Raw genomic sequence first — 17305 nt, forward strand, 5'->3', positions numbered from 1 at the left:
GACGTCCTCGGCTAGTGGCAGATCTCGGCCATTGCGCTGATGTCAGTCATTTAAACTTCAAAATGCTGCATTCAATAGCGTTTGTAGCATTTTAAAGGCAAAAAGATGTGTATCATGGGTGTCTGATGACTTACATCCCCACAACGCACGCCTGGGGGGGGGGGAGGGGGGGGGGGGACAAGCAGAGGCCTTGACTAAGCTTTCGTGCTAGCCATATTGGCTCTACTAATAGACTGATCATTGTCATTCAGCTTCCTCACAATTAGAGAAGTGCTGGTCTAATATTTTAGCATTTAGGTCCGTAATTGCATCCGTAGTGAATCTGTATCTGCATCCGCAAAAATATTAATCTGATAAAAAAATATAACTAGTTTGCTTAGACTTGATCCGCGTTTTTTCATTGACATCTTGGATGTGACGTCCGCAAAATACACAGAACCCATAGACTTCTATTGGTAATCCATTCTGCAGTCACAATCTGCACTAGGACGTGTCCTATTTTGTGGTACGGACTGCAAATCAGCAATGGAACAAACTTAGTGAATAGCCCAATAGAGATCAATGGGTAATATGTTGATCCGTAATAGCGGATCCGCAATCACGGACAACTTTGAAGGACGTGTAAATAAGGCCTTAGAAATTAGAGAGTAACTTTTGATTTTTGTTTAGGTTTTGGTTACTTAAAGGGGTTATCCAATGCTAAAAAAACATGGCCACTTTCTTTCAGAGACAACACGACTCTTGTCTCCAGTTCAGGTGCAGTTTGTAATTAAAGGGGTGCTCCAGCGTGGGGGCACTTTTTTGGGGGGACCGGGGAGGAGGTGGCTGAAATAAAAGACGTCCACTTACCTCCCCGGTTCCAGCGGCGGGTCCCGCATCACGGCGCTCCGGTTCCCGGCCACTTCCGGGTGTCTGATGCCGCCCGAGACGCTACGTCTCAGGGCCACTCAGCCACTCAGTGAAGGAGGCGGGATCCGAGCGGACTTCAAACGGATCCTGCCTCCTTCACTGAGTGGCTGAGCGGACCTGAGACGTCACGTCTCGGCCCCGCGTCAAACACCCGGAAGCGGCCGGGCACCGGAGCGCCGTGATGCGGGACCCGCTGCTGGAACCGGGGAGGTAAGTGGACGTCTTATTTCAGCCACTTCCTCCCCCCAAAAAAGTCACTGCAATGGAACTGAGCAGCAAAACCCCGCCCAAGCTGGAGACAACAATGAGGCTGTCTCTGGAAGAAAGTGGCCATGTTTTTGTAGCGCTGGATAATCCCTTTAAGGCTTTTCAGTTTTTGTAATACAACAACATTACTATGTACTCGTCTCTCTAGGCCGTCACTGCACTTGTGAAGAACTTCCCAAAGCACATGGTTTCCTCAATGCAGCAGATTCTACCTATTGTTTGGAATACATTGACTGAGAGTGCCGCTTTATATCCTTTATTATGCCTAAAGCTTGTCTGAATTACACACCTGCATGTTAAAGAGGAGCTCTGGCTTCTCCTAACGTGTCTAATTAATCTTATTTCCCATGAAATACCAATTCTGATAAACTTTTTCATACAGCTGTGTTGTCATTCCTCTGTTAAATGGATACTCCGGCCACACTTACTTTGTACAGAGCTCAGCTGACGGATATCTGAAATCACAGGCAGCTGCGTTACATCACCACCATTCTATGCCGTAACGTCAGCTGCAGAGGGCTTCCCTTGCTTCAAAGTAAGCGTGGACGGATTACCCCTTTAAGAGCCAACTGAGCGTCAACTGGCAAACAAAGCTGACAGTATCAGGCAGTGTAAGGACACTTTCCAAACTTGGTAACGCCCAGTGGACTCTAGGCATTCCTTTAACCTGTTAATGACACAGGACGAGCATATGAGCCTGCTCTATACTCGGCTGCTGATAGGAGCGTGGCTTTTAGCCGGCAAAACCCATTAACCATTTAGACGATAAACTGACAGTGGCATTAAAATGGCCTGTAAAAGCCTTCATCGGTGGTCCAGTGGGGGGATCGTAGGAAGCAGTTCTGTTTCCCAGACAGTCCCTAGGCCGCCTGGGCTGCCGTGGCTCTTATGGCTCAGAGCTTATAGAAACCCATGTGCATGGGGATGGGTCTTTCTAATTGTTATGTCCAGTTGACTGAATTCAGCACAGATAGCTTTGAGATGTTTCTACGCCTTGAAGCCACCAGAACTAATAGTCAAGCGTCATGGCAAATGGTCTGAATACAAAAATTTTAGATTTCTTTCTTTTTTGATAAGTTTGCAAAACTTTTAAAACTGTGTTGCCGATCTCATTATGGGATATTTCGTGCAGAATGATGAGTTTTGATTTTTCTTTTTACTATAGCACACATCTGCCAGGGTCTGAAGACTTTACTAATGCATTATGTATAGTTAGAAAAAAAAAAGTTGTGTATTTCCTTAATTCTTTGAGCACTTATGTTCGGACTGAAGTGAATGATACAGAAGAAATAGAGGATCCCGTGGATTCAGATGGTACGCTTGCTTATCAATGTATTAAAAAAAAAAAGAAACGCAGTGTGGTACTACTCTTACTGGTTTCCCATTTCAACAGGTGAAGTTTTAGGTTTTGAGAACCTGGTGTTCAGTATCTTTGAGTTTGTGCACACGTTGCTGGAGAACAAGTTCAAAGGAACGGTGAAGAAAGCCTTGCCCGAGCTGATCTACTACATCATCCTGTACATGCAGATCACGGAGGAGCAGGTAAGAAGCATGCATGTGCACTTATGGGAGGAGATGGTAAGGAGGCTTCTAGTTATTTATTGACTTTACACATAGATAAAAGTCTGGACTGCAAATCCCCAGCAGTTTGTTGAGGATGAAGATGATGACACCTTTTCATACACTGTCCGCATAGCAGCTCAGGATCTTTTACTGGTAAGTGAATCAATAAGGCTTTCTAAATAAGTTCTCGCTTGTATCATTTGGGGGGGGGGGGGGGGCACAGAAAGTGGGTATAGGCTGGTGCCACTAGGAGGCGACATTAAGCAAAGGAAAAAGTGTTAGCTTCTGCCCCCAGGCTATACCCCTCCTATGGGCACAGTGCTAGTTTTAGCTTAGTTTAAGCTTAGTGTCCATAGGAGGCTGACACTCCTGCCATTATTGCACTTCCCCCCCCCCCCATTCTCTCCCTATTACATGGGAAATCATAGACAAGCAGGTCTCCCTGATTCCCCAATGAGCAGGGTGAGTAGCATTGTTCTGCCAACACCCCCTAGCTCCAAGAAAGCAAGTGGCTACATGAGTACTGGCCACTCTTCAAGGGTCACCCAGATGCTGAACGGGTGACCCTGCTGGTCTCAACAGGGAACTGAAGAGAAGGGTAGCAAGTGGGTGAGTATTCCCCTCTCCCATTCGCTGGGGCCCATTCCTCTTCTCCCTGAGCCTCCCTCACATCCCCCTACTCCATTCACTTCATTGAAACTGACTTATAAAACTTCACCCAAACTGGAGACGAGAGTGTTATGTTTTTGTAGCGTGGGATAAACCCTTTAAGGCCTTACTAGGTCTTCTCTCCTGGGGGCGTAACCGCCAATGGCAGAGCAGTGCGCCTTTTTCCGCTGGCTGGTCATTCGTACCCAGGCAGGCAAAAGTGATTTCCTACAGCTCGGTGCGGTACATACTTCCTCTACTAGCCATTATTTTATAGCTGCTCCACGTCCCACTTTTTACCTGCAGTGAAAAATTGTGTGGTACTCTGGCACCCTCTAGTGCTTATATAACATTATTACAGTTCCCATTTGTTCAAAGGAGCTCGATATGGAAGTTATGGTTTTACTTTGACCCTCTGCTCCCAGGACAGCTGTCCTTACTATAGTACCAACTATCGTTAAAGCAGCAGATTCAACTTGGCACTCATGCTGCAGTGGTACCATCCTGCCCTCCTGTAGGTTACCAGTCACATTACTCCATTCCACAGGCAATGTAATTGTGCCATAGCTGTACAATGCTGCCATTCTGTCATTCTGTCAATATAATGAATATTGCTACATCAGCAGCCATGTGAGACTGGCTATCGCTACAACATCAGTCATATTACTTCTTTTACAGGTGATGTAGTAGTGATACCATCCTGCCTGTTATATGGCATTGGCTATCCCTACATCGACAGCCATATTACTTCCTTTCACAGGTGAAGTAATCATGCTACAGTGCCATCCTGCCTGTTACTCAGTACTAACTATTGCTATATTACCAGTTGTATTACTTTCCCCAGTGATGTAGTTGTGACACAGTGCTATCATCCTGCCTGTCACATGGCAATGACTATCACTTCGCCGGCAGTCCTATTTCTCACTTACGCAGGTGATGTGCAGCAGTGATACCATCCAGCCTGTCATAGGACACAGAATATTGCTGGTGATGGATGTAATCATGCTATAGTTGCACCATCCTGACTGTCTTATGGCATACCTATTGCCACATCCGCCCCCTTTCTAGGGGAACAGTCACGTTTCTCTCCACAGGTGAAGGAGTCTTGCTACAGTGGTACCATTTTGCCGCCTCTCATGTGGCGTTGACTATTGCCCCAACGGCAGTCATATTAGTCCCTTTCACAGGTAAGGTACATGTGCTACAGTGGTACCTTTGTGGCTTTTAAGGTATCACCACTTATTGCCACGTAAAATCATAATACCCCCTTTACAGAGGTGAAGTATTTCGATTACAGCGTTGGCCTTCCTGTCTGCCGTGTAGCGCCACCTGCTGATTACACACATAACAGGTGGAGTAATTCTGGCATACACAGTACTTTTTATCGCTATGTTAGGGGTCATCTTTCTCTTCTGTCTGCTACGGCTACGTCAGTGGTCTTTTTCCACTTTCTATAGGCGTAGTGCCTTGAGATATCCTCTTGTTCTTTAACTAGTTCCTGCTGTGTTCGCATCAGCAGTCACCTTTCTAGAGAGGGTAAAAGGGCTGCACTGGGGTTCCCTCCTCTGCCCTACAACTGCTTTTGCCACACTGCTAACCTCCCTAAGGGTAAGGTAATTTGGTGTTTCTTTCATCCTCCTATATTCCTCATGACCCCAGAATAGGCCTGGGTCAAGCAGTTGTACTTCCTTAAGTCAGTCTCTCTCTCTCGCTGAAATTGGATAAAGCCCTCATGCTGCCTGGAAAAGATGGATATAGCCATAGGCCATAGTCTGTATCCGTCTGTTTCCAGGCAGCCTTTATCCAACATCAGCAGCCATCCCTAATCTAATGCCGCATGATCAGGTTCGGACAAACTCAAGCATACTCAAATGTTCGCTCAACTTTAATGATACATGATCTGTTTTGTTTCATGTCGTCCATATAAACGGACTGTGCATAGTACGTGGGAATGAGGCTTTAGTGTGAAATTCTCGGCTTCTGCCCTTTTGTTTAGCTATCCCATTTATTATTGGTTTCCAGGCAGTTTCTAGTGAATTCCAGAATGAAAGTGCAATTGCCCTTGCTGCTGCCGCCACTCGTCACTTCCAGGAGGCTGAACAAATAAAGGGTCAAGGTGGAGAGCACTGGTGAGTGGTGGTACTGTTCTTTCCTCCCTGCACTGTTGTGTGTTTATATGTATTAGAGATGAGCGAACTGGGTTCGAGTCGAACCAAACCCGAACGTTCGGTATTTGATTAGCTGGGGCTGCTGAACTTGGATAAAGCTCTAAGGTTGTCTGGAAAACATGCATACAGCCAATGATTATATCCATGATTTCCACATAGCCTTAGGGCTTTGTCCAACTTCAGCAGCCACCGCTAATCAAATGGCGAAAGTTCGGGTTCGGATTGACTCGAGCATGCTCCAGGTTCGCTCATCTCTAATCATTATGTATGTGTATATAATATAGTGTCTCAAAGACTACACTGCTTAGGTTTTTTCCTGCATTTTTTTTGTGGGACGTAAAGTTGGAGCAGATATCAGTTCATTTTGTAAATAATTTTAGAAAAAGATGGTCAGAAAAGATGTGCTTGCCATATAGTAGTTAGACCTTTGATGTGCATCCGTATAGTAGTTGGGCCCCCTGTCTCCCCATGTAGTATTTATTCTTTCTCTGTGCATTCATATAGTAGTAGTTCCCCCTATATGCATCCATATAGCGGTTAGACCCCGCAGAGCAGCCTAACTACTATATGAATCCACAGTCACCAAATACAGTAGTTATTCCCCCTCTGTGCATCCATATAGTAGTTAGGTCTTTTTTGTGCATCCATATTGTGGCTAGGTCCCCTCTGTGCCTCCATATAGTGGTTAGGCCTCTCTGTGCATCTATATAGTGGTTAGGCCTCTCTGTGCATCTATATAGTAGTTAGGCCCCTCTGTCTCCCCATATAGACGTTAGGCCCCTCTGTGACCCCATATAGTATTTAGGGCTCCTCTGTGTAGTATAAATCAGACACATTTTTTTTCCCGGTAATGTATAAAATAATTTTGTATAAGTTTTCCAGAGAGACTTATCAACACATGTATATCCATGTGCCTTGTCTGCCTATATAGCACATAAAGGTGGAATACGTTTTGGTGATGTAATGGTAACAGCCTTTTACAATATATTACCAGTCAGCTGTTAGGGATCTGCTGCCTGTTCATATGAATGAGTTTAGTTTACACACTAACTAGGTTCATGATAGTGGGAGACCCTCTTACAGCCACTATAATGGGGCATATGGAGGGGCGTTTTAAGTTCGGATTATTAATAATTTTAGTAATCCAGCACCTTACCAAGGATATTGTACTGACAAGCACTTATATTCAGAAATGTGGCACCTTCCTTCAAAATAACTGAGAATACTTGTCAATGACTTAGAGGGGTATTCCAAGCATGAATTTTTGTCTAAAATAATGAGGCAGGTGGAAAACACAGAAATACATACTCTCCCACCGTCCTGCTCTCCATCCTGATGCACAGTATATGGTATTGCCCACCATCCACCAATCAGTGGCTACAGCAGTGTCCCTCCTCAGCTGCTGATTGGCTGAGCAGGCAATACCACATGACAACCCCAAACACAGAGGGAGCTTTGCAATGGGACCAGCTCAGTGAGAACGGCAGCAGGAGCAAAGTAGGTGAGTATGGTTTGTGTTTAACTGCCTGCGTGGAATACCCCAAATCACATTACGGTTTTGAATTGCAAATTGACATTGTACATTATTTTTATTTAAATAGTATATGGTCGTTTTTGATATGTGCTTAGGTGGAAAATACATGAAGCTTGCATGCTGGCCTTGGGGTCAGTGAAGTCTATTCTCACAGAAGGTGTTCAGAGTGGAAGAGTTCAATTTGATATGTCTGGCTTCTTGACCGGAGTTATCCTTTCAGATCTCAACCTTTCAGGTATTTACCAGGAACTCTGGTAATAATAGTTTACTTTCAAATCTGCTGGTGTCAGATAGTTACATAGATCTGTAATGTACTTCTATTAAAGAAAAATCTCCAAACTTCCAATATTTATCAGCTGCTGGATGTCCTGCAGGAAGTGGTGTATTCTTTCCAGTCTCACACAGTGCTCTCTGCTGCCACACCTGTCCATGTCAGGAAGTGCCCAGAGCAGGAGAGGTTTTCTATGGGTATTTGCTCTTGCTCTGGACAGTTTCTGACATGGACAGAGTGTGGTCTGTCCCAGAGAAAGTTTCCAGGGTCTTGAGCTGGTTATGTGCATTACTGAGTGTTGTCTTTTCTCATACAGTTTCCCCGTTCCTACTTGGACGCTCTCTTTGGGCAGCGAGTCGCTTTACAGCTGCTATGTCTCCTGAGCTGATCCAGCAGTTTCTCCAGGCTACAGTGAGCGGGCTTCATGATAACCAGCCACCATCAGTGCGCATTTCTGCTGTCAGAGCTATTTGGGGGTGCGTTTCATTTTCCTTATACTACTACCAGTTTTTATATATTGCTATATATTATATTTTACGTGTTTATTATTATTTTTTCTTGTCAGGTATTGCGATCAGCTCAAAATCTCCGAAAGCACTCATGTTCTTCAGCCCTTTTTGCCCAGTGTGGTTGATGGACTTATACATCTTGCAGCACAGTTTACTTCTGAAGTGTTGAATTTGGTGATGGAGACTCTGTGCATTGTCTGCAGTGTGGATCCAGTATTTACTGCAAACGCTGAATCCAAGATCTGCCCTTTCACCATTGCAATCTTCCTCAAGTACAGCAATGGTAAGACCTACAACTAGGTCATTTTAGGCTTGCATGCTCGGATATATTGTGTGTGTGTGTGTGTGTGTGTGTGTGTATATATATATATATATATATATATATATATATATATATGTGTATGTATATATATATATATATATATATATATATATATATATATATATATATATATAATAAAATGAAATTTTATTTTTTTATGCACTTTTGTCTTCTTTCTAGACCCTGTTGTTGCATCTTTGGCACAAGATATTTTTAAAGAATTGGCACAAATAGAGGGATGCCAAAGTTCCATGCAAATGCGACTTATTCCGACTCTTGTTAGCATAATGCAGGCTCCCTCTGAGAAAATCCCAAGTGGTCTCTGTGCGGTAAGTAATTCATTTAGTACTTCTTTTGATACAGGCTTTACCCTTTTTCAGGGTAAGGTTATTTACAGCTACTTTGAGAACGCTGATCCCATAGACTTCTATTGAGCAGTCCGTGCCGCGTTCTGCCTCTGCACTAGGACACTTCCTATTTATTCTCAACACAGATTCCGGTATGGGTCGTGGCATGGAGCGTCTGAATAGTGAATAAGGCCTTATACTAGAAGATGCTCGGGTTTTGAAGGAAAACAACAAATCTAACCTGCTAATATGTCCCTATTGTGCATGGGACGCTGAGCACGATGGGAAGTAGGGCTGGGCGATATGGCCAAAAAATAAAATCTCGATTTTTAAAAAATTTTGGACGATTCTCGATTTAAATCTCGATTTTTTTGTTTTTGCTAAATAAATAGGACATTTTTCTCCCTGCAGCATCAGATACGATTTTATTGACGTTTGAGACAACTATATTGTTTCCCAGTGTAACAGTGCTCCTCCTGTGCCCCCATGTAGTAGACAAACACATTGTGTGCCCCATATAAGTAGTTTTCCCAAATATGTGCCCTATGTACTCTGTGCCCCCATATAGTATAGGCGATCTTCTTTGTGCCTTCATCTAGGTAGGGAGTAGTAGTGAGGGTATAGTGGATAAGGGGTGTAATAGTACAGGTAAAGATGAGGAGTGTGGTAGTAGTACAGGTATAGATGATGGGTGTAGTAGTACTACTGAGGGGGTATGGGGTGGACTGGGGGTCACTGAGTGGGTATGGGGCAGGCTGGGGGTCACTGAGGGGTATGAGGCAGGCTGGGGGTCACTGAGGGGTATGAAGCAGGCTAAGGGTCACTGAGGGGTATGGGGCAGGCTGGGGGTCACTGAGGGGTATGAGGCAGGCTGGGGGTCACTGAGGGGTATGAGGCAGGCTGGGGGTCACTGAGGGGTAGGGGGCAGGCTGGGGGTCACTGAGGGGTATGGGGCAGGCTAAGGGTCACTGAGGGGTATGGGGCAGGCTGGGGGTCACTGAGGGGTATGAGGCAGGCTGGGGGTCACTGAGGGGTATGGGGCAGGCTGGGGGTCACTGAGGGGTATGGGGCAGCTGAGGGGACACTGAGGGGTATGGGGCAGGCTGGGGGTCACTGAGGGGTATGGGGCAGGCTGGGGGTCACTGAGGGGTATGGGGCAGCTGAGGGGACACTGAGGGGTATGGGGCAGGCTGGGGGTCACTGAGGGGTATGGGGCAGGCTGGGGGTCACTGAGGGGTATGGGGCAGGCTGGGGGTCACTGAGGGATATGAAGCCGGCTGGGGGTCACTCAGGGGTATGGGGCAGCTGAGGGGACACTGAGGGGGTATGGGGCAGCTGAGGGGGTATGGGGCAGCTGAGGGGACACTGAGGGGGTATGGGGCAGCTGAGGGGACACTGAGGGGGTATGGGGCAGCTGAGGGGACACTGAGGGGGTATGGGGCAGCTGAGGGGGACTAGGCAGGCGTGGTAAAGTGTCAGGACTGCGCGGTGAGGTGCAGGGCCGGCAGTCAGGAGAGATGTGGTACCGGCGGCTCCAGCCTCTTCACAGAGCCGCGGCTGACCTCTCCCGCCCCTTACACGTTAGTGCCGCGCTGAGCTGCGTCCCGCTCTCTTACTGTCACACGTGCAGGTCCCGTTCTGTGGAGGAGGCGGCAGGGATCGCAGCAGAAGGAGAGAACGTCGCTGCGGGTCCTGGAGCTGTACAGCGGGCAGCGACGTTCTCTCCTTCTGCTGCGATCCCTGCCGCCTCCTCCACAGAACAGGACCTGCACGTGTGACAGGAAGAGAGCGGGACGCAGCTCAGCGCGGCACTAACGTGTAAGGGGCGGGAGAGGTCAGCCGCGGCTCTGTGAAGAGGCTGGAGCCGCCGGTACCACATCTCTCCTGACCGCCGGCCCTGCACCTCACCGCGCCGTCCTGCAACTCTCTCCGGACCCGACACTTTACCGCGCCGCCCGCAATGATTTTTTGTGAAAATCGAATTTACGATTTTCACAAAAAATCAAATCGATTCTAACTGTCTGGGCGATTAATCGAATTAATTCGATTAATCGCCCAGCCCTAATGGGAAGTGTTTTACTTCATTCTCAGCGCAGTTTCCTTGTAGTTAGTAGTTATATCCTTAGGCTACTACGGCGGTTTGGAGTACTGGGGGCAGATTGCTATGTAAGCCTAAGGATATAACTAACTACACGGAAAGAACATCTGCTCGGCTTTTCCGTAAACAACATATATACTTTATTGTCACTCTTTAAGCAGTGGAGGGGAAATTTAAGAGATTTTCCCAAGATTACAGTGTATCACTTATCCACACAGTGTTAGGACCCCCATCCTTCTTTGGAAGCGTGGTTTTAGGTGCCGTTTGTCTGTTGTGGCTGTAGTTCATCTACATCCTGCTGATCATAGCTGAGTGCCCCCAAAATAGGAGCACACAGGATCTGCGTTCTGGGATTAGTGGGAGTCCTAGTAGTCAGACCCTCAGCAGTTAGATGGGTGATATGGAATACAAATCTACCATGTGCCATATTTATGTCTAAAGTGACATGTTCTGTCACCACTTGCAGACGTCAATTGATATTCTGACCACAGTTGTGAGGAACACAAAGACCCCCCTCTCTGAACTACTTATCTGTCAAGCTTTTCCTGCAGTAGCTCATTGTACCCTGCGAACAGATGACAACACCACCATGCAGGTACTCAGAGATTTTTACTGCTGTTTTATCTGGATAGAAGTGTATGTATGGATATTACTGGGTAGAAGTGTATGTATGGTTATTACTGGATAGAAGTGTATGCATGGTTATTACTGGATAGAAGTGTATGTATGGATATTACTGGGTAGACGTGGATGAATGTTACTGGGAAGAAGTGGATGGATGGAGGTTACTGGGTAGGAATGTATGTATGGATGATAGTGGATGGATGTTGGTGGGTAGAAGCGCATGGATGTTGGTGGGTAGAAGCGCATGGATGTTGGCGGGTAGAAGCGCATGGATGTTGGCGGGTAGAAGCGCATGGATGTTGGCGGGTAGAAGCGCATGGATGTTGGCGGGTAGAAGCATATGGATGTATGAATATTACCGTGTGAAAATGTATGGATGGATGTTACAAGGTAGAAGTGGATGGATGGATGTCATTTTTTCTGCTGCAAAGCTATAGTGTATTTGTCTTTTTTCTTTTGTTCCCAGAATGGCGGCGAGTGTCTTCGTGCTTATGTTTCGGTTGCCCTGGAGCAGATTGCGCAGTGGCAGGATGATCAGGGACACAGCGGCCTGTGGTACGTCATGCAGGTGGTCAGCCAGCTTCTGGACCCTCGAACGTCTGAATTCACTGCAGCATTTGTGGGGCGGCTTGTATCCACTCTTATTTCCAAGGCTGGTCGTGAGTTAGGTGAAAATTTGGACCAAATTCTGAGAGCAATTCTCAGCAAGATGCAACAGGCAGAGACGCTCAGTGTCATGCAGGTATTCATACAGTCACATTGATACTAACGTGTCATCTATATACCATTGCATGTAGTAACTGTAGAATGCTGAAATAATGATCTTTTCTCCATCTCTCCTTTAGTCCTTGATCATGGTGTTTGCCCACCTTGCAAACTCACAGCTGGAGCCATTGCTTGAGTTTCTTTGTAGTCTCCCTGGCCCTACTGGTAAACCAGCTCTAGAGTTTGTCATGTCGGAGTGGATGAGTCGACAGCATTTGTTCTATGGACAGTATGAAGGCAAAGTCAGGTGAGACTTGGAGGACATGTTAACAATTTGTTGCAAAGCTATTTCTCCAAACCCTGTTTATACACCGCAGTAAATGGGAGCGCATGCTGCAGCTAGGCTGGGGACAAGTGCATAGAGTCCATAAGGTATCACCAGCAGGTCGTGTGTTAAGGATTCCTTCGTATTTTATAGTTGATATAATTATAGTCAGTGCCTGAAATATCACCACAGGTGGTGTTTGTTCATAGCATGGCCTGTTGGGGGTACTCTGGAGAAAACTCTCCCCCCCCCCCCCCCCCCTTTCAAAACTGGTGTCAGAAATTTACAAATTTGTAAATTACTTCTGTTCAAAAATCTCAAGTTTACCAGTACTTGCAGGAAGTGGTTAATTCTTTCCAGTCTTACAGGTGCTCTCTGCTGCCACCTCTGTCCATGTCAGGAACTGTCCAGAGCAGGAGAGGTTTTCTATGGGGATTTGCTCCTGCTCTAGACAGTTCCTGACATGGACAGAGGTGGCAGCAGAGAGCACGGTGTCCGACTGGACACCACTTCCTGCAATACATACAGCAGCTAATAAGTACTGGAAGACTGGAGATTTTTTAAACCAAAGTAATTACGATTACAAACCTATGTAACTGTTGAGAAACACTGATGTGATTCCAGTCATTGTAAAATCTCACCGAGTCTGTGCTCCTTTCCTAACAGCTCAGTGGCCCTGTGCAAAATTCTTCAGTATGGCATTACAATGGATGACAAGAGGCTGCAAGACATCAAAGTGAAAGGAGATGAAATATTTGATATGCATGAAGGTATCCGCACAAGATCAAAGACATCTAGAAGTGAGCTCAGCTTTTATCTTTAAAATATTTTTATTTTGGACAGACATTCTTATGTATGCATTATGCATCTTGCGGTTTCTGAACCTGGTAGGATATGTCATATCCTAGAGAGAATGCCAAAAGATTTGATTGGTCTGCGTGTTCACACTCCCAGCGCTCGCTAGAACTGGGTTAGGGAACCTTGGCTTTAGTTTTGGCTCTCCAGGCATGATGGGAGTTGTAGTTTTGCAACAGTTGGAGAGCCAAGGTTCCCTACCCCTGCGTTAGAATAAGCCAGGAAAAGCGCTTGGCTGAGCGCTGCTTCCCCGTCTGCTGAGATCCTTCAGTCACGTCAAAGGTTTTGCTAAATGACAGTAACCCATTCATTCTTAAAGCGCATTTAATGTATATGTATTGTATGTATTTGTATGTGTTAGCCTTTAGAACTACATGACCTATAACAATAATGACCCATGTGGAGGGGATAGCTACAAAAGTGCTGCCCCGAAAAGCCTCTACTACATGTCCCAGAGATGCTCTATAGGATTTAGATCTGTGGACTGGTAAGGGAAGGAAGACTCGCTTTTATATTCCTGGAGAACCACTTGCAATATTTCTGACTAGTTCTTGTGGCATGGAGCATTGTCCTGCTGAAAGCATCTTTCTGCCATAGGGTAAACGGCTGCCAGGGATGTATAAACTTGGTTAGCCGCAATGCTTGGCATAAACCCTACTGTCCTCTATATAAATAATGGTATGCTGGGCTGTATATATAATGGTATGCTGGGCTGTATAGCTAGAGGTATAACCAGTAGGAAGAGGAGATTGTGATCCCGTTGTATAGAGCTCTAGTGACATCACATCTGGAATACTGTGTCCAGTTCTGGAGACCTCACCTACAGAAAGATATTAATAAAATAGAATGGGAAAGACCTAAATGTTCTCTGTCACTACAAATAACTTCTGACATGTGTGCGGGGCTGATCACACTGAAGCGGCCCCGCACACACAATAAAATATACATTACTACTGCACGGGGCATCGGCAGTATGAACGTATGTAGTCATATGGCTGACGTGAAGGGGTTAATAAGCTTATATAGATAGCGGCCTCCAGGGAAGGTCATGTACTCCCTTCAGATATCTGGTAGCACGTGTTATTAACCAAACAGCATTATTGTTACCTTTTTTTTAAAAAAAAAAAAACTTTTTTTTTTTTGCATTTTTTTTTTCTTTAAGATCCTCAACGTTTTTCAACCATACCCTTATTGGTAAAGATTTACAAACTGATTATTAACGAATTGTCAAGTGTAATTGAAGCTAATGCGACCAGGAATGCAGAAGAGGAATGGGCACAAAGTAATGGTAAGTGGATGTGCATTGCTTCTCGTTCCTAAATATCAGGCAAAAGATGGTAAACGCCAAGTCAGTGTGATAGCTGTAGTCTGTGGTCTGCTTCCTCCCTGGTCCAGTGATTAGCTGAACCGCCTGTCAGCTCTGATCGGCCGCTCTGAAGCTGCAGTGCGCAGGATCGGGGAGGAAGCGGAGCGCTGGAGGAGCCCTGAAGCATGGATGGGTAATGTATATTGTTTGTAGAATAGTCAGCCGCTGGCCACGCATAAAAGCAAAAACGCATAAAAACAATAAAAACTAGGGCTGGACTGACATGCACATGGAGAGAGGGATTAACAGCCAAGAAGCCCCACCTCAGTGACTGTACACCAGTCTGTACTATAGTCTACTACACTGTTTCATACTTTCCTGTTCCATTCCAAGGGCATTCTTTTGGCCTGCATATATAGCAGTAGACCAAGGACCCCATTACACGAAGCGATAATCAGTAGAATCAGTCAGATTATCACTCGTGTAATGGAGACAATGATCATCGGCTGATTGTGTCTTTAGGCCTGACACCAAAAGACCGCAAATTGCTACGTGTAATAGCGATGTGTGGCTGACTGCTGCCAATTGTGTAAGCTGTTACTACATTTCTCTCCACGCTTCCTGTCTTCTCCTGCCCCCTGCTTTCACTGTGGCAGTCCCGGCCAGTGACTGACTGAGCGGCCTGTCACTGAAGGACGTATTACATGGCACGATTTTCTTGTGGAAACAAGCGCGACCTGTCAGCTCAGTGCTCACTTCCCCTTGTTTCCTGCTCTCTGCCTGTGCTTTTGCTCAAACAGCAAACAGGGAGCGGTCACCCAAATGATCCTTAGATCGTTCAGGCTTCCCATTGAAGTCAGCGGCAGTCTGCTGCTGCTTCTTCTATTGCATGGAGCGATTTGAGTCTTCTTCTTTCAGCATGTTAAAAGACCATGATCAACCAACATTGTGCATGTCATTGCCATTCAACATGAGCTATTACACTGAATAGTTATAGGCCAGAACAGTCGGTAGTCGACCAAGTAGGGCCGATAAATCGTTTAGTGTAATAGGGCCTTAAGGACGATGATTTGAGTGTTTCGCACAGTCCTTACACAAACCTGTGTAAATGATCTTGTTTCCTCACAATTGATCCTGGTGATCCGCTCAGTAACTCCTCATTATGCTCAAACCTGTTCATCTTCTATAATCATACATTGTTGTTCTCATTTCAGAAGATACCAATGATATGTGGGAAGATGAAGATGATGAAGATGAAGGTTTGGCAGGACAACTTCTATCGGACATTATTTCTTGCAATAAATATGGTAAATATGGCATTTCTTTATAATGTTTTTTTGAGGATTGTGCACTTTTAGGGGTATTCCCATCTGCAGAGGTTATGATCTCACCACAGGATAGAGCGTAACTGTGAGATTGCGGAGGTCCAAACACTGGGGCCTGCACAATCTCTCATATAGGGACCCCCATTATTATTATTATTATTATTGTTATTGTTATTGTTATTGTTATTATTATTGTTATTATTATTATTATTATTATCATTATTTTTTATTTACTTTCTTATTGGTGTCTTATTGGCGGACACAGAGATCATGGGTGTAGGCTGCTACCAATGAGAACAAAAAGAAGCCCCTCCCAGCAGCCTATACCCGCCCACTGGCCCTGAGCTACTTTAGCCTAGCGTCAGTAAGAGACAGGCACAGGCCTGCTAGCTGTAGACCAGTTTTGCTTGTTTTTCTTCCTTACAGGTTCTCTGGGTGGGCACTGTGGGTGATCTAGACCCACTCTGACCCTTGGTCACCACCAGCCAAACCCTGCACTTGTGGCCACAGTTCAGTCTTTCTGTCACCTGCCCATGCTCTTTGCACTATAGGGGAATTGCTCTACCCCTCTTCTCCTGCGTGATTCTGGTGACTCTCTGGTTCCCCATCTTTCTAGGGCTGCACTAGCTCTGTGTGGGTTTATTTTCTCTTGAAGCCTGTCTGTGTGCATCTACCCAGCTTTCCCAGGCACAGACAACAGTTGGTCGTCATTATCTGCCAGCTTCATTAGGTGTTGACAACAGTGCTTCCTTAGCCCCTACAAAATTCACTTATCTTTCACCGTGTAGGTTTCCCCTCACTCTCTAACCCTGTGTTTCTGCTATGGGGGATGCTATACCCAGTCTGCTCTGTGAGGCCCTTTCCCTCCTAACCGCCCTCACAGCCCGAGACACAGTGAACCCTAGCCAGCTTGGACGGTCTCCCTCCACCAGTCTATTTCTGACTTTGTCAAGTTTTTCCCGTTCATAAAAGCTGCCGTAATACCCCTTTAACGGCCCTCTACTGGTTTGTGTAGTGGAGGATAATGCAGTTGGGTATTGGGGCAACCTTCACCCACAGCTGGGTCTGCGAGCCGGAGGCAGTGTTTGTGGTTGCCTGTCAGGAGACGCTCTGCACAGGGGAGACAAGCAGCTGCCTGCACGGGTAGAGAAACGGATGAAGGCTCTTGTCAGAGCGCTGTGCAGATGGCGATGTGTACTGGCAGGAGTCCTGCCAACTGAAAGTGTGGGATGCTGGGGGCACTCCTGGAGGGGCAGTGAGGACTATAGGATATCTTTGGATGTTCATTGCTTTATATTTGAGAACGTGCTAGATCTGTGTGGAGGGGTTGGTTTGTGGATGGTCTGATCTGGTGATAAATTGATTCACAATACACCTCCCACTCACTTACGAATAATAACATTACTTAGAGTAAAATAGTGAGAACTTGATCTGGATAGTGACTTGAGAAGTCAGTCCTATCCATTGAATTGATTGATATGTGCCATACATCCCTGCATCCTTTATAACATTATGTGCTGAGTTAAGTA

General features: G+C 45.8%; 1 protein-coding gene across 1 annotated transcript in view; it reads left to right on the forward strand.

Annotated features, from left to right (window-relative positions):
• Positions 1-17305, forward strand: part of IPO9 (importin 9) — a 48310-nt gene that overhangs the window by 13368 nt on the left and 17637 nt on the right. Inside the window, exons 8-22 of the mRNA XM_069971491.1 lie at positions 1325-1425; positions 2432-2490; positions 2570-2718; positions 2794-2892; positions 5410-5516; positions 7185-7324; positions 7677-7836; positions 7926-8152; positions 8372-8520; positions 11103-11231; positions 11727-12002; positions 12106-12272; positions 12957-13090; positions 14308-14433; positions 15666-15758. Coding sequence (XP_069827592.1) covers positions 1325-1425; positions 2432-2490; positions 2570-2718; positions 2794-2892; positions 5410-5516; positions 7185-7324; positions 7677-7836; positions 7926-8152; positions 8372-8520; positions 11103-11231; positions 11727-12002; positions 12106-12272; positions 12957-13090; positions 14308-14433; positions 15666-15758 — 2116 coding nt within the window. The remainder of the gene's footprint in view (positions 1-1324; positions 1426-2431; positions 2491-2569; positions 2719-2793; positions 2893-5409; positions 5517-7184; positions 7325-7676; positions 7837-7925; positions 8153-8371; positions 8521-11102; positions 11232-11726; positions 12003-12105; positions 12273-12956; positions 13091-14307; positions 14434-15665; positions 15759-17305) is intronic.

This window comes from Dendropsophus ebraccatus, chromosome 5, assembly GCF_027789765.1.
Source record: "Dendropsophus ebraccatus isolate aDenEbr1 chromosome 5, aDenEbr1.pat, whole genome shotgun sequence".
NCBI classification, from domain to species: domain Eukaryota; kingdom Metazoa; phylum Chordata; class Amphibia; order Anura; family Hylidae; genus Dendropsophus; species Dendropsophus ebraccatus.